The sequence below is a fragment of the Phyllostomus discolor genome, chromosome 14 (genome assembly GCF_004126475.2).
Source record: "Phyllostomus discolor isolate MPI-MPIP mPhyDis1 chromosome 14, mPhyDis1.pri.v3, whole genome shotgun sequence".
Taxonomy (NCBI): Eukaryota; Metazoa; Chordata; class Mammalia; order Chiroptera; family Phyllostomidae; genus Phyllostomus; species Phyllostomus discolor.
Genome location: NC_040916.2, coordinates 12177394 through 12193320, shown reverse-complemented (window position 1 = coordinate 12193320; position 15927 = coordinate 12177394). Strand labels below are relative to the sequence as shown.

General features: G+C 48.9%; 1 protein-coding gene across 6 annotated transcripts in view; it reads right to left on the bottom strand.

The window, feature by feature from the left end:
- PROX1 (prospero homeobox 1) overlaps positions 1-15927 on the bottom strand; it is a 46126-nt gene that overhangs the window by 9434 nt on the left and 20765 nt on the right. For all 6 annotated transcript variants that reach the window (XM_036015056.1, XM_028530904.2, XM_036015058.1 and 3 more), the window contains exon 4: positions 14167-14361. In XM_036015056.1, coding sequence (XP_035870949.1) covers positions 14167-14361 — 195 coding nt within the window. The remainder of the gene's footprint in view (positions 1-14166; positions 14362-15927) is intronic.

Here is a 15927-nt window from a genome sequence, read left to right as displayed (position 1 = left end):
CACTTTGAAAAATGGTGAGTTTGGGCTAATGAAAAAGAATGTCTTAACGCCTTCTATTCTACCTGTTAATTTGTGTGTATACGTTTTAAACCGTGAACCTTCCACTGGCAGCTCTGCATAGGGATATCAGTAGAAATAAAACCGCCTGTCTACAGCCCCAGAAAAGAAGGAGCTAGTGCGCAGGGAACAGAATGACAGTTGCTGTAAGGAACTCCATGGGACGGTCAAGCGTATCGTGTGGGGCTGAAAGCTGGTTCCCTGAACGTGCTTAGAGTGGCTGGTTTATCTGCTCATGCTTGGGAATCTTGGTGTTATGCGTGTTAGGAAATTCAACGGTTTTCATGTTACTTGTTCTGATGGAGTAGATTTGCTGTCCTTCTCAAACTCTGCACGTTTGAAAAGGTGACTCCAAGTTTAAAAAAAAACAACAAAACACACAAAATAAAACAAAAACAAAATCGGAGAAAACGCATCGAAAACTAAAATCTAATACGTTCCCCCATCCCTCCAGCCCCGAGAGATACTACAAAGATATTCTCAGATCCTGAAAACCGGAAGCTCCCTGCTGGGGTGACAGATCTGGGAGTTTCCTGGGGTTAGAGCTGGACCGAGACTATTCTATGAAAGCAGCACAGTTTTGGAACTTCCAAACGAGAAGGGATCTCCGAGAGCACACGTTCTACTAAGGACAGAAACAGCCCTGGTCTTGGGTCAGGGAGCTTTTTCCACAAAGGGCTAGATAGTCAATACACAGGCTCTGGGGTCTCGTTCGATCTCTGTTGCATAGTCTTCTTTTTGACAACCTTTAAAAAGATAAAAACCATTCTTAACTCTGGGTCAGAAAAAACAGACTGAGGACCCGACCCGGCCTGTGGGCTGTAGACCTGTCAGCCCCGGCTCTTGGCCAAACTTGGGGGCTGACAACTTTTCTGGAGGTCCATAGTTGTTCATTCTTCCCTTGCCCCGTGTGCTCCCCGGTCAGCACACTGGTTGTTCTTGCAGGACAGCCGGGACCGTCTCACCCCATCCCCCAGGCGCACCTAAGGCTGCCAGCGGCCTCAAGGGAGAGTTCACGGGCCACACCCAGAAATCGAAGAACCAGGAAGACTTCAGCCTCGCCCTGCTTTGATTAGGAGATTTTCATGAGTAGCTTTCCTGCCGGTAAGTATTTAAATGGACTAAATGGAGGCGCCCATCCCCTCCTTTACAACACAGCTAATGCAACAGCTTGGATACAGTCACTCTGACCCGCTGACTGGCTTCCCTTCGGGTCAGCCCACGGGTGATGTGCCACTGGTGTCTGAGTTCAAGACAGGCTGATAGCGCTTGACGTTTAGCTTTTGCTACAATTCCTGGGCGAGGTGTTAAAATAAATAGGGCCCAGCTTGGTGCCATTCTTGGATGGGAGATGCTCCAAAAACAACTCGGCATAAACTCTCCGATATTGCACGAAGGGAAGCTGGGGCACAGATAATCCAGTCACTCCTGTTTCGTTTGAGAATGCATTACGTGATTGTTTTCGGCAGGAGATTTACCTTCCTAATTAGGCTTTGCCTAGGCTAACATTAAAACTCGTCTGCATGCCCTGTGTTCACACTGACGGGCCAATGTGAGGGAGGAGCCCAGGGAGAAACTGTTAGGAAGCGGGGTTCAGGCAGGACTATCTGTGAACAGCATGGCTTGCAGCGAGCACCGAAGGCTTCCGAGATAATCAAACAGCTTCCGAGGACGCGGGTCGCAGAGATGCTGCGGCTCCGCTGACGGCAGCGTGTGCACCCCACGTAACACACGGGCTGCTCTGGGAAAGGGCTGGGATGCGAGGTCTCAGGCCTCCCATTTGCTTTTGATGGGAAGATCTTTGTTCTGCAGGGAAATTCCATTTTGTGTTTCTAGAGAATTCTGTTGGGCCTCTCCTCCACAATGGCCCTGTGCACAAACTTAGGATGCGTTGTATTTCAAAAGTAACCTAAGAGCTTGTAGAGAACGTTGACATTGCTTTGTCAAAAAAGGTAAGTAGCCTGGGAAGGAAGAGAAAAAGGTTCCAGAAGGGCTCCGGGAGTCTTCGGAAGCCCCTCCCCCACCAAATGGGACTGAGACATCTCGTGCGGCAGAGCCGCAGACCCAGGATGGTGTCACACCTGAGGCTGGCCCCGTCGGGGGGCAAGGCCAGGAGTCGACACGTGGACTGTCTTGTACACCTGCGGGTCGTGTAAGACAATCAATCTCTGAAAACAGCCTGTGTGCGAGAGGAAATGGCGTGGCCTTGAATGCAGAGCCTTTCGTCTCCTTCCGCCTATTCCTGCTCCCGGCCGCTTCTCTGCCTCCGCCCCTCCCTCTCAGCCAGCCCCCCACCCTTGTTCCGAGGGACTATGTCACCTTTTACCAAACATCACTTTCAGTATCCAATGGCACTGATAAATGTTAGAGTAGTCTTTTCCAAACAGAAATTGGGGACAACCACCAAAAGAAAGATGACAAATACATGTCTCAATGACTTGTGAGAATGTGATACCTGCCCCCGCCCTGCACTCCTACACACCCACAAAACCCCACTGGAAAAACCTTTCATCATCCAGATGGCTCTCTTTTAGAGAATACCTAAAGGGAAGAACGGTTTTGCTCTTGTAACCTTCACTAACCAAGCCTGGCAGTGAAGGTGGTTATCCCACCCAAAACAACTAGTTCTGTCTCCTCGGGAGAGGGGAGATGCTGGACACTATACAGAGGTTGATAACAACTATGAATGCTGATCGACTTGAGGTGAGGTGTGGCCCGGGCAGGATGTTGGTGGGGACAGGTGTTCAGACTGCCCCTTAGTCTGCTCGGGTCTGCACCATCTCCTAGAATCCCACAGGCACGAGGCCTTCGCAGATGAGCTCCTTATTGTTTGGCTGCCCCAGCCAACACAGCAAATGAAGTGAGCAGCAAGTTTGAAGACGAGCGCTAATTCAGTCCATAAATTGTTTATGAATCTGAAAAATGAGCCTCTGTAATCCCAGCGAGGGAGCCGCTCCATCTCCAAAGGTGCCGTCGAGAGATCTGCGAAGCGGGCTTTGGGAGAACTCCGCGATGGGCACCCTGGAGACGCTTACTGAGATAATTAAGCCGCCACAGAGCCACAAGGGTAGAAGTGGCCCCGCGCGATTCCATCTGGATTCCCGGGGGACCCGCAATCGCTGCTGGAAGCGCTGCATCACGCCCGTGCCCGGGATCTATTTAGAGAACGCGGAATGTCTTCTATTCTCGAAACACAGAATCTCAGACCCAGGACAAAGCTCGGTGTTGAAGCTTATCACTGTGCAAGTGCGCCAAGGAGAGCCTCCTGAGGCAGGCCCTCCGCGCCGGTGCTCCTTCCCCCAGACCCTGTCCCCGCGTTGCTGTCCTCATCTGGAAACTATGACTCCCGAGATGTTCCAGGCTGGTGTCACCTTGACCACCACACTTGGGGCAGGGGAATCACTGTCTTTTTCAAACCACTTTAGCACTGCCTCTTTGTCCCAGTTCTGATGAGAACTCTCTGTTTGCTCATTTGTTTGTGTTCTTATTGAGGGTCAGCAGGAAATGATGCAATAATTGGACAAGGTAGCTTTTATTTGGCTCTACAGGCAGATAAAAGCAAATGCTTACACAGCGCGTATTCAGTGCTCATATAGTCATGCCCATTCATTTAATTTCAGGACAACCCTGTAAGGGAGGCACGAAGAGGGTACTATTTTCCCCATTTTATAGATGAGGAAACCGAGGCACAGAGAGGGTAGGACACTTGCCAAGGGTTTACTGCTAGCAAGTGGCAGAGCTGGGATTTGAACCTGGGAACTGTTTCCAGAATCCATGCTCTTGTAAGTTCCACACTATTATTAGCCTGGGACCACGGACATTGGACTCTCCAGAGGATTTCCTCTTTAAGATTTCAAGGTGATGCTTTTATATGAAATAACATCTACGTGTAAGTAAACATTTTGGTTCCTTCCTGAGAATATAATTTAGACACCAGAACTTTCTATTTCCTTAGTCGTCATTTTTTAGAGGCTCAAGCCCAGGAATAAAGCTGTGTCTCCAACGACGTCAAACACTCCTATACTTTCTTTACGGAAACACTGAAACCATCTGGGCAGCATAGTGGACCTGCCCACCTTCTATTTGGCTGAATTTGTTCCATAGTCACCGTCAGATTTGCCAAGAGTCTCATAAATTGGTCTATGGGCTCTTTCCACCAATAAGTACAACTGAGAAGCTATTCAAGAGACCCAGCTTCTGAGGACCAACTTGGGGGGCAACCCAGAAAGTCCCACTGGGTGTGTACACGAGGTCCAACCGGCAAACCGTGGTGTGGCCGGCCACAGCTGGGATTCTGCTCCACTGTGTCCCAACTGTAACTGTCCCTGGGAAACCACAGTCCTGCCCATGCCGGAAGCACATTACTGAAGGATGGCTAGAATGACCAGGGGCAGCCCACTAACTGTATGAGACTACACTTTTAAAAAGGATTGGAGCTCCTTCATCTGCGGAGATGAAGATGAAGAGGCAGGAATGATCCAAGCCTACAAAATCGGAAAGGAAAGGGCGAATGCGGCCACAGCCCCGTGCAGAGACCCCAGGCCATCACAACGAGGCGTAGCCCTTTGGAGTTCCAGGGAAATCACTTTCAGAGCCATAACAAGAAGATACTATTTTCACAGCAGGTAATAAATTTACAGAATTATTATCTTGAGGAGTGGTCTATTCTGCGAATGAGGCTGGGTTTGAAAAGGTTTAAATAAACCCAGGGGCAATAAAACCATAATGATCTAATAATGGGAAGTTGGGAATGTTCTGGGGACATCCTGGGTCTTTGGAAAATGACTTAATCAATGACAAGTACCAGCCTCTCCCGATATGCTCCCTGCCCAGAGCTGGTGGCCTACTTGGCCTACGGACCTGGCCACCTCTCTCTCCATCCTGTCAGCTGGTTTGCGCCTAACATCCAGAACAGGGCTCGGTGACAGGAAAACACCGGAACCTGTACAGTACGGCAGCTCCTTCCTCGGGAGAAATGCTCTTCAATCTTTACCAGGGTCTTCGTTCTAGGATTCTGAATTAGCACTCAGGACAATATTCTGACCACGGTTTCCAGAAAATTATGGACTTGCTCCTTTTGGGTACACCTTACAACTGAAATCAATGTTTTACCTAAAGAGGGTGACATTGAAACATCACATGTTGGTCGACTGGTCGGGGGATAAAAACTAGTTAAACCCTCTGTGGGGGAAGCTGCTTGTAATACGCTAACACAGATCAATTCATTCAATTTTAAGGGGAAATTAAACATACCAATTAACAGAGTCCCCATCACAGCCCAAGATATTAAGCTCTAAAATTCACTGCAGTTAATGTCGAAACCAGCACACCTTAACTAAAGCTTTGGCTCTGTTAAATACACAGAATCAAAATTCAGAGAAATGTCGTAGCTCGGTTCCCACACAGCCAAGCGCTGGTCACTTTAAATATCTAATAATAGGTCATTGTCAGGGCCAGGGAGGTTATGACAGCAGAGAGAGGGCAGGGGACTGTGGCTGGGGGTAGAGGGGAGGCGAAGGTTCCATTCAGAGAAAAGGAAACTTCAGTTGGCTCTCACAGACACAGTGAGGCATAAAGAATCTTTCCTGCATTCCCACCTTAGACTGCTTTCTGAAAATTGGTAAAATGTGGCAATGCACAGGAGCACATTAAGGACCCGAGAAGAGAGAAGGGGCGGAGGAGAAAGGCATACACAGAACAAGCAATATCTGCGAAGTCCAAATGCTAACCCTACCTCCCATCATAAACTGGGAGCAATCCCCTGGCATCTTTTCAAACTGCAAGTGAGAAAGCGTCAGCCCTCCCACTGGGGAGTTACTCAAAGTCACTGTTCACCGGGGGGGATGGAAAAGTGGGAAGGTGGGGAGGGGTGGGGATGGATGAAGGAGTAAGGAGTCACCTTGTTTCTCGCTGCAGACTCCGGAGTGATGTGGGCAAGAAAACTGGGGCATCTGGAGTTCAGAAGTCGGGGGAAACGGGGAAGAAGCGGGAAGATGAATGCATGATCATCAGCTACACAAAAGAACGGAGCAGAAAGAAGCCTGCATTTGGGCACTCGCGTCTGGCAAGGAGGCCAGCAGCAGGGCTAATGAAGCATTTGTGGCGTGGGCCGTCTGCCAGCGCAACAAAGAAGATGTGCTTGGGCTCTGCAGATGTGCCAGGGCCCCCAGAGCAAAATAATGACATAATCACCATCAGTGTCACAGACCAGACCGTACACAAGGTGACAAGGGAGGGAGGGCCCGGAACACACACACAGGAAGACTCTCCATGGCCCACGGCAGCGGTGGCGGCGGCGGCTGCCCCGAGACCTGGGACACAGGCAGGGCGGCCTACCTATCGCTAACTCCACCTTCAGTCCCAAGGTGAGGCTTATCCCTACGTGGGTGGGTGTTCGCCATGCAATGCCAGCTACTCGTGAAGAGGCAGCACACATCTGAAAAGCTTAGGGAGAGATTCAGATCGGCTGCAAGAGACTGACTAGAGAGAAGCCAGGGGAGTTTGGAGTCAAACCCCCTCTGTCTTCTGCTAAATTCTGCGCTCAAACTCGCGCGCACCGGCCCCAGACCGTGCAGCCCAAGGTACAAATATCATCACGGATGTCTCTGTATCGTGCCGTCAAGAAAATGCAAGGAATGTGTCGGGGACCCTTGGGGGGACTGGGGACACAAATGGAAAATACGCAGTCCCTCTCGAGGTGAATATGAAAACAACTCGGGCAGTTTTGAACGAGGTGTCTGGCAGGCCTCGCCACCTGCCTGCGGCCCCTGCGCCGTGAGGTGGGTGTGTTAGTACAGCTGTCTGGCTTTTAAGTGACTTTTGTCCATTTGAAAGTGAAAGTCTGTTTGAGGAGATGAAAGAACAATAGCCCAGAGCCCGGAAGAAGGGCTGGGAGCACAGCGGACTTACACCACAGCACTGTCCCTTTTCATTGCTTCCAATGAAAGATTCATAAGAAAAACTTCAATTTTTTATGACCCCCTTTTTGACGTGACTATATTCGTTGGGTCAACTTCCATAGACAGTTTCCCTTTAAATACCCAAAGGTCTGTTGCCCAAGTGTTTTCAAAGAGCTACGGGGACAGAATCGGTGCTGGCCACCCTGCAGGTCCCTCCCTCCAGAACAGACTGCCTTGAGGGACACAGAGGTTTCCTCTCGATGTGGTTCTTGAAGTCGCTGTGGACACCTCAGCGAAGTGATTGTCACCCCTTCTCCCACGCTCGTGTAACTGCTCCTTGGAAAAATCACTGTATTTGTTTATCTGGGCTTCACTCTATTTACCAGGAACAGTAATATAATAATCACCGATGGTTCTCCTTTTCCTTTACTTCTCAAATAGCTGTCTTCACGGTGTGTCTGAATTTTGTGTCTCCACCAAAAACAGGGAGGGGCCATTTGTTTTATGTCATGTTATCCAATAGCACTGAGGGTTGGTTTAAAGCAGTGATGATTTTTTAAAGGCACTCGTGACTTTAAAACTAGAATAATCTACTTTCAAAAACCAAAGGCTTATGCATTACCAAGAGTACTTGCAAAAAACATTTATCCTTGCAAATTTATACGGAGGTAGTGAAGAGAAATGAGTGAATGATTACTAAAATCTCTGTCCTATGGCTGAAAAAGAACCAAAGCATTAAAGTGAAATAAAATCGGGTGCAGAGGGGTGGGAATTTGATGGAAAATATGATCTGCTCTGTGAAGAGGGATCGCCAACTTTGGAACAAGCCTGTGTCCGCTAAATGAGCTTGCTTAATCGAGATGAAACACACACAGGCTTGTTTTCAAAGGCCGTTAGAACTTCTTCAGACATCTCACCCGGGATGGGCTGGACACAATGACGACGTCCCACCGAAAGCTCCAGCCACCACCAGCGGCTCTCAGCGCAGCACTTGCTCCTTTTCTCCCCCGATACCCCTTTGTGGGACCCAGAGAAAGCGCCAAGGCGAGGAGAACTGAAGGTCAGACAATAGGCATCACTCCACACACCGCCTCTGAACTTTCCTCTTCTCCGAAGGACAATTAATTACGAAGGCCTTAGGGGTAGGTCGAAGCAAGGGAAAACCCACCGCTGCCCCAGCGCCACGGCTGCCACCTCTGTGTCTGCTAAATGGCTTCGCCTGTTGGGGTACAGCCACCAAGAGAGCCAATAGATCATGGGGGGGGGAGGGGAGGGAGGAAAGCAAAAGATTTTTTTTGTGTGTGCGCCTGCCCTTGTATAATTCTATTCTCACTGTGAACTCATCCATACACAAAACACAAGGACATTTTTTTTTTAAAGAGAGAAAAGCCACAGGGCAGGTTGCAGCCGAAACGGCCTCTCGGTGGTGTGTTAAAAGGGATGGTCTTTTCACCAAATCATTTCACAGAGGCAAAACAGACAAACACAAAGAGTTGAGACTTTTTCTCCGACATTAAATGGAGTAACTGATAAGGTCAGACATATGATACCTAAAGACATGAATCTGTGAACTCTTGAAGTCAAAGGCCCTCTCTGTGCCGAGGAACAATCTTTCAAAGGAAATAGATCATAGAACTCCACTGAATCCGCTTTAAACTTTATGAAGCAGGAGGAGAAAAAGCTCTAAGTAGGGAAGCTTGACAGAAGAGCCTTGAACTATTTTCTGAAGGAAAGATGAGACCCTCCCTGGGCTGCCACAAAACATCTTTTTTTTTTTTTTTTTTTGCTAAAGGCTCCTCTGAACTTTGATAGGTGCCAAGACACTGCCATTGAAAGCTGTATAATTATGTGCTATAGCCACTGTAGAAAACGCTTTGTTCACCACAACAAAGGACAATAAGCAAAGTAAAGCGGCATTCCACTGTATCTTTTTCTTTAAGAATGTTGAGAAAGGTCATGGAATGCTATAACTAATAAAGCTGTTGAGTAAGGAGGTTTTAAAGTTGATTTTACTGTGCTTGAATGTAACCCAATGACAAAAAAGACACAGGGAGCTAAAAATGCAATGACATTCCCAAATAGATGATAAATCAACGCGCCCGCTTCATTATCCTGATCAACACCTCGGATTCCAGAAGGACAGCAGCGCGGAGAGGAAGCCCCGCGCAGGGACGCAGCCCCACTTTGCCCCGCCTCCGCCCCCGCCCTACTTCCGCCCCCGTCTCCACTGCTCTCCCCACCTCGCGGGCAACCGCTCTGTACCAGGAACCTGCTCCCAGAGAGCCATGTGTGTGCATATATTTGGAGAACATTCATTTCATCTCTTAAGAGATCAATTTGGCTTGTCAGTGGTGGGGCTGGCAAGGAGAGGAACGGAGAGGGTTTCTTTGCCTCCCCGCCACCCACCAAGAAGAGTGTGTTGCGCGATCATTTAAACAGCTCAGCGGCTTGGAGGCCAAAAGGCTGCGAGAGCAGTGGAAGGTTTGCGCTCACGTGCCAGTGTTCCAAATGATCCTCATATTTAAGCATCTATTTGCAGCAGAGGGAAGTGCTTCCTAAATCCACCTGTCCTCATTTTTCTTTAAAGCGACGGTGATGTGAATGAAAGACTTCCAGATGTACTAAATCTTCTCGCACGTGTGTTGTGTTGAGGGAGGGAGCGGGCTGGCATGGGGGTAGGCAGGGTGGAGAGAACCTTTTCAGGGATTCAGTGTCTGTATTTAGGGATAATGTGTTGGGGTGTGGGGGTATGAGGGGGTATGAGGGGTGCTGCTTTATTTTCTCGCACTAAGAAGAAGGTCAGAAAGTACAGCAAGAGGTTTGCACACGTGCTCTTCTTGACTGTCATGTGACACCTAAAAAAGCCAAACCCCGGGCTGGATGATGGTTCATCGGCCCAGGGAGGGGTTAGAATCTTAGGAAGTGGCATTTATAAGCCGGCTAATCGATGAATCGAATTCCCCCATTCTATTTATTTCTAGACCTTCCATCCCCAAACCTGGGTCTTTAGTGAGGGCAAGGGAGCTTAACAGCTCTGGCTGGGCCTTGGGATGCTACGCTGCCTACAGATAAACGGGTAGCCACTGGCGGGCCTGGGCAGGGTGCCTGGCTGGCCACACTGGGCGGAGGAGCTACCGCATGGTGCTCGAGGACGCGAAGGAGCACCCCACGCAGCCTGGGACACTGAGCATTACCTCCTCTCCTGCCACCGCTGTGAGCGAGACAAAAAAGCCAAAACAGCAACTCACGCGCGCCTAAAGACAGAAGTATCAGTCTGGATGAAGGCGTCAGTCAACTCTCACACAAGACCATCTCCAGCCTCCCCACCTTCTGCCTTTCTCAGCTGCACCACATCACGTGGCCAGCCTAGGGAACGGAGTCTGACTGGGGTGGTAGGTCTTTTGGCCCCTGAACGCAGGTTGGTGGCTTACTTGGGTCCTTTGCCAAAACCTGTAAACCAGCCTCGGGAATTGACAGTGATCGCTGCCTTCTCCCCTACCCCAGTTGGGAGAGCAACAAAACAGCAATAAAATCCAACTCGTGTGCCCCTCGAGTCAAAAGTATCAGGATGATTTAAGAACTGGGACAGAATCCCAAGCCCACTTTCCCTTCCCGTAAAAAAAATTGTTTTTGGAAGCTCTTCAGAGGGAAGTGAAAATGAAACATGGGAATATATGCCGTAACACCTGGAAAGGTGAACTGGTTGCTGCCAATCTCCTTCAACGGACGGAGCAGGAGTGAGAGTGCAGCCTGTAACCCGACACGCCCCGCGCACCTCCGCAGACTCACGCCCCGGAGCCAGACGCCCCAGTCCCAGTGACGTAGCCAACTTTCCTTGGCTTTATCACAAACTAAAAGTGCAGTTCCTGTCCACCCCCCCCTTCAGGGTCTTCTTCCACGTCCCCTGGGTCTTCTCAAGCTCTCACCACCCTAGGTCTGAGTGCCGTGCCAAGAATCCTGGCAATTGTGTAAATTGATACAAAAGGCAGAACCGCTCTGCTTGTCACTCAGAAGGTCCTGGCTCATAAAGGCCAGGACATGCAGGGCCTAGAAGGGGGGAGAGAGAGAGAGTCAGGCCACTCCCTCTTCGCTAGTGATAAACCTTCCCCATCTGCTCTGGGAGCCAGCAGCAGCGGGGGCTGGAGGGGGGCTGCGAGGGGCCACCAGCAAGCTTCAGACAGAGGCAGAGAGGGAGCAGAAGGCTGCAAAAAGGTGAGAGACCGAGGCAAGGAAGAAGGAAGAAGAAGTCCAGCGAAGAGGGAAAGCAGCCTTCTTTTCTCTCATCTCATACCCGCCTCTCCCTCCCTGCCTCTACCTGTCTGTCCCTTCCTATTTAGAATCACTTAAAAACAGTACAAATCTTTCGGTAAAAGGAAGCTTTTCTTGTATGCATGCCCCTATTATTATTACTGTTCACACTAAATAAGTTAATATTGGTGAAAACACTTAGATGAGTGCCCAGGGCATAGTAAACAGTCAATAAATGTGAGCTACTTTATTACTGTTACTAACAACCGGTTGAGAAGTTTAAAATGCCATCAATAAGAGGTTTTATGGTTGGGCCCGCTAGTGCTCGGTTAGGTTAATATATTCCTTCGAATGGACCGGATCTTTGGGCACCATGAAGACGACATAACTTCAGAATCCCTCTGCCACACTTAAAAATTAAGAAAGAAACAAGATGTACAGTTTTCTGCTTTGCCACCCCCCTGCCTTGCTCACATTAGCCTGAAGAGTCATTTCACTCGATCTAAGAGGAGAGACTTCAAGGCCAAAGTCACACAGTGCACACCCTATCAGTCGAGGTATTCGCTCCTGGTGCCGGGTCTACCTCTGGCTCCCGGCCATGGCCCACACTGGTAAAGCTCCGGCGATAAGAGCCGTGGCTTTTCAAGCATCTCACTTAAGCACTGACCTCCACGCACACAGGCACAGAAAAGAAAGGACCATCTTATCTGAAGCTTTTGTGAGTAAATGTGCCAAGACTGGGGGTCTAAATGAAAAACTACGGGGTGACGTTAGGATCCTATGTGGCGGCAGGTGTGTTTGCACGCCTGTGGGTGGAGGGGGGCAGGGCAGAATCCAGGCCCCTGCTTCTTTGTCACCACAGTTCCAGAAAGAGCCCAGTTTTACCGAAGGAAGAATAAGACCCAAAATAGACCAATAACTTGTCTGAAGTCACATGAGAAGTGACAAAATTGCTCCCCGGGCCCCATACTCCTTGCACTGAAGCGGTCTTAAAATAGACTCTACAGATAAAGACGAGGTGGCCTGGCTGGAAGTGGAGATGATTCAGAGAGAGAGAACTATCAGATGTTAATCATATTAAAGGAGGATTTAGACCATGCTAAATGGAGCAGCTTGTTGGGTATCTCTTGATGCCAGCCGTCCCCTGTTTGTGTCATTCTGGCCCTTGCGCTGTGAGCAAGGGATTAAATTCCGACCAGGTAAGGTTTAAGTGACACTAAAAACCCTAACGTGCACTGTAAAGACTTGCTCTCTCAAATGTGCTTCACAGCGAAAATGCAGAACTCTCTCGTGAATTTTGGGCAATTCTTTATGAACCTCGATGCATATGCAACTAAACCAATATTTGTTTTAATAAACTATAAAGAGCTCGCTAGCACATGGTCAAATTCTCTTTGCTTAAAGATTAGAGCAATACATCTATATCAGAAGGGGGGGATGAAGTTCTCAAGATTTTTAAAGACACTTAGCCATGGTCATATTCTTCAGCTTGAGGAGAAACCTCTTAGTGTTTCGTCAATCCATAAACCAGTGCTCTGTTACCGCAGAGCTTTCAAAACTGTGAGGCAGTGCAAGGATCCCCACTCCTAATGCATTCAGCCCAAGGAACGACTCTGTTTACAGCACACTGGGCAAGCAATCTCCATTGGTCTTGGACAGCAAGGTATAACCACATGAACCTCCAAGGCAAAACCCGGGACTTCCCCATGGATACGCTTCCCCGCTCCGTTCTCTCTGAGCCATCACAATGGAACTGCAGGGTGAAGAACAGCTGGAGAAAGGCCCGAAAGGAATGGCAGGCCCTGTGGGCAGCGGCGGTCAGACCCTTTAACAGCAGGGCCAGACCAAGCTGCCCCTCTCTCCCCTGAAGCTGAGAGCTCCGGGGGTGTTTCTGGGTACCCAGCTACGCAAGGAAAGCGAGGCTATTAACGTAAGGCCTCTGCACTTGCAGATGAGGGAGAGAACGTTCCTATCCTCAAGATGCTAAAAGAAAAGGAGCAACTTTGTCAGGCCACGGCCTATCGACTCTCCTCATCGGGGGCTCAGCCTGCGGGATTCTAGGCTCGTTCCCACCTCCGACTGCTGTGGCCACGGCCAGCAGGGCTCAGCAAAATGCCTTTGTGAGTACCGGGAGATGCGTTCGTGTTTTCTCATAGACAGTCATCATGTTGTAGTGAAAGATGTTTGCTGAGGCACCACATTTGCCAGTAAAGAAATGCCTTACAGCCACATATCTTTCACTGTTGCAGAGATTTCTGCTTTCTGGGAATTGTCTCTACAGCTTCGTGTGTATCTAGAATGTGTGTGCTGCAGATACGTGAGTGTGTGCAGAGTGGCACAGAGCTTGTAAAGCGACCCATATGCAAAATAAACACACAGGCCCCTCCTCCCAAAACACAATCAGAGAAACAAAAACAAACCAAAAAACGCTGACGGATCTTTTAGAAAACGCACTTAGGAAATTCTCACGCCATTCCTCCCATAAGGGAAATAAGTGCTGATTCACGCTGGAGACCAGAGAACCGCTCCCCCATCAAGATTTCTAGACTTTCCCAGGCAACAACGCTCGCAGCTACCAGCACGCACTGTGTCTTTCTGGCTCAACTGACAGGCCAGAACTTAGATGTGAAACGGGTCTATTGGGGCAGGGACCCCTTCTCCAGAAAGCGAACACACTGTACGTGTCCCTTGCTGCCATGTTCTTTGAATTCTCCAGTTCCCTCTTCCCATGGCCAGAGGGGCAGTAGCCCTGCTGGGCAGTGGGAAAGGAAAGGGGGAGTGGTCAGGTCCCCGGGGCTCTGTTGGGAACCACAGGGTCTCCTCATCATCGCTCTACCTCTCACCTACTTGGGGGTACGTCTGTGAAATACCAACACAAAAGCAGACTGGGGGACGTTTCTAAAGAAAATAAGCTTCACAGAAAGAAAAGGGAGCAGCCCGAAAGACAAAGAGGAGGGCCTACCTCAAAGTCGTTCGCTTTGTTGTAGTGCATGTTCAGAGCCCGGTACAGCTCGCAGTCTCTGGTTATGGACAGCTCCTCGGTGCTGGTGACGCCGTCGTTGATGGCCTGGCGCGCGTACTTCTCCATCTGAATGTAGTAAAACTCGCGGAAATTGCTAAACCACTTGATGAGCTGAGAGGTAATGCATCTGTTGAACTGTTAAATTTAAATATTGAAAGGGATCAGCATTCTGTCATTTTCTTCATGTATTCTTTCAGCATTCAAAGCATTTTTTAAAGTACCCCCCCTCACCCCTCTTACTCGGAAAGGTGTGTTTTTAATTCCACCAAAATGATGGCAAGAGAGGCATGAGCAACGGTAGACGTACCAGATATTATAAAACCTATCAACGGTAGGAATCATGTCGCAACCCTCCACACTTCAGATGCAAAGCTCACGTTCTAAATCTGATTTTCCTTAACCCGAATACCTTCCTTTAAACATTGTTCATCTTTCAGTAAAACAAATTGCATTTGTGTACTTCTTATGGAAATTCACTCAAGCCATGGAACCCAGGGAAGAGTTATTACTTTCAAGTACCAGACAGGATGTGCCAATGACTTCACCATTGGCTTGATTTTTTTTTCTAAATGAGAAATTGTGGCATCAGATGAGGGCCTCATTCAATGCTGGAAAATGGCTCTCACACAAAGGGGGCGGAAGCTGGCATTTGCTTATTTATTTACTTATTTTGGAATGGGTGATTCCCCATGGCCGTCCCCCTGTGATTCCACTTGATGTTTGCACATGGTACTCATGTCTGGTGCGGTCTGGTCAGCCCACTGTACTCGCTCACACACTTCCTGCAGCCAGCGCTGGACCAGACCCCCTTCCGTTGGAGGCTACGCTGACCGGCAGGTATGGTTAAGACGAAGTGCACAGATGGCAGAGACAGAGCCTTTATGGCACTTTTTAAAATGCCAAGTCACTATAACGTGGTTCAGCTTTAGAACTTTGTTTGCCAAGGTTTCTCGGTGACCTTTTGGGTGAAGATGTCTCCCTGTGCCTTCCCTGCAAATGACACCATTCTTATTGGCAGTCCTCTGTTCGCGTAAAAGACAGATGCCTCTCAACTTGCCAAGTCAAAACCAATAAATCCATACCTTTGTATCGGGAGAGCTGACAGACAACCCCTGCCTTTTGTCATCACAGGCATCCCCTTCCTGGGCCCCCGGAAAAAGATAGACATTCATCAAAAATCAACAAAGACCACTTATCAAACGCTGGCCATGAAAACATCCAGACTCCAACAAGATGACAGCTAAAGTGTGTATTGGGGCTGTAATTACTACACAGAAAGTTGTTTCTACCCTAGCAAAGATAATAAATGAGTGAAAATTTACGGCAGAGAATGGAAGGAACAAGGAAACAGGAGCAGCGACTCTGCTGCTTCTCCCAAAAGGCCGGCGTGCATCATAATTGCCATGGAGTTGCAAGGGCCCTCACAGATAATTGACCAGAAAATGATTAAGTCATCAGCAAATCGCTTCTGCTTGCAAGAGTTCAAACATGTACTTAACCTATCCAAGAATTATATTTTCCCTCTGTGTGTCTGCTCTGTCTCTGTTCAGCCTTGTGGGGAACCCGATTAAAAAGACGACTGAAGGACCCCCGTTATCTGATCTTCTGGTGGCCGATTTCAATAGAACTTAAACCCATTACGATCTGCTGAACTTGGAGTTCTTTCCATTTTATCTCAGCAGTAAAATACACTGTCCAAAT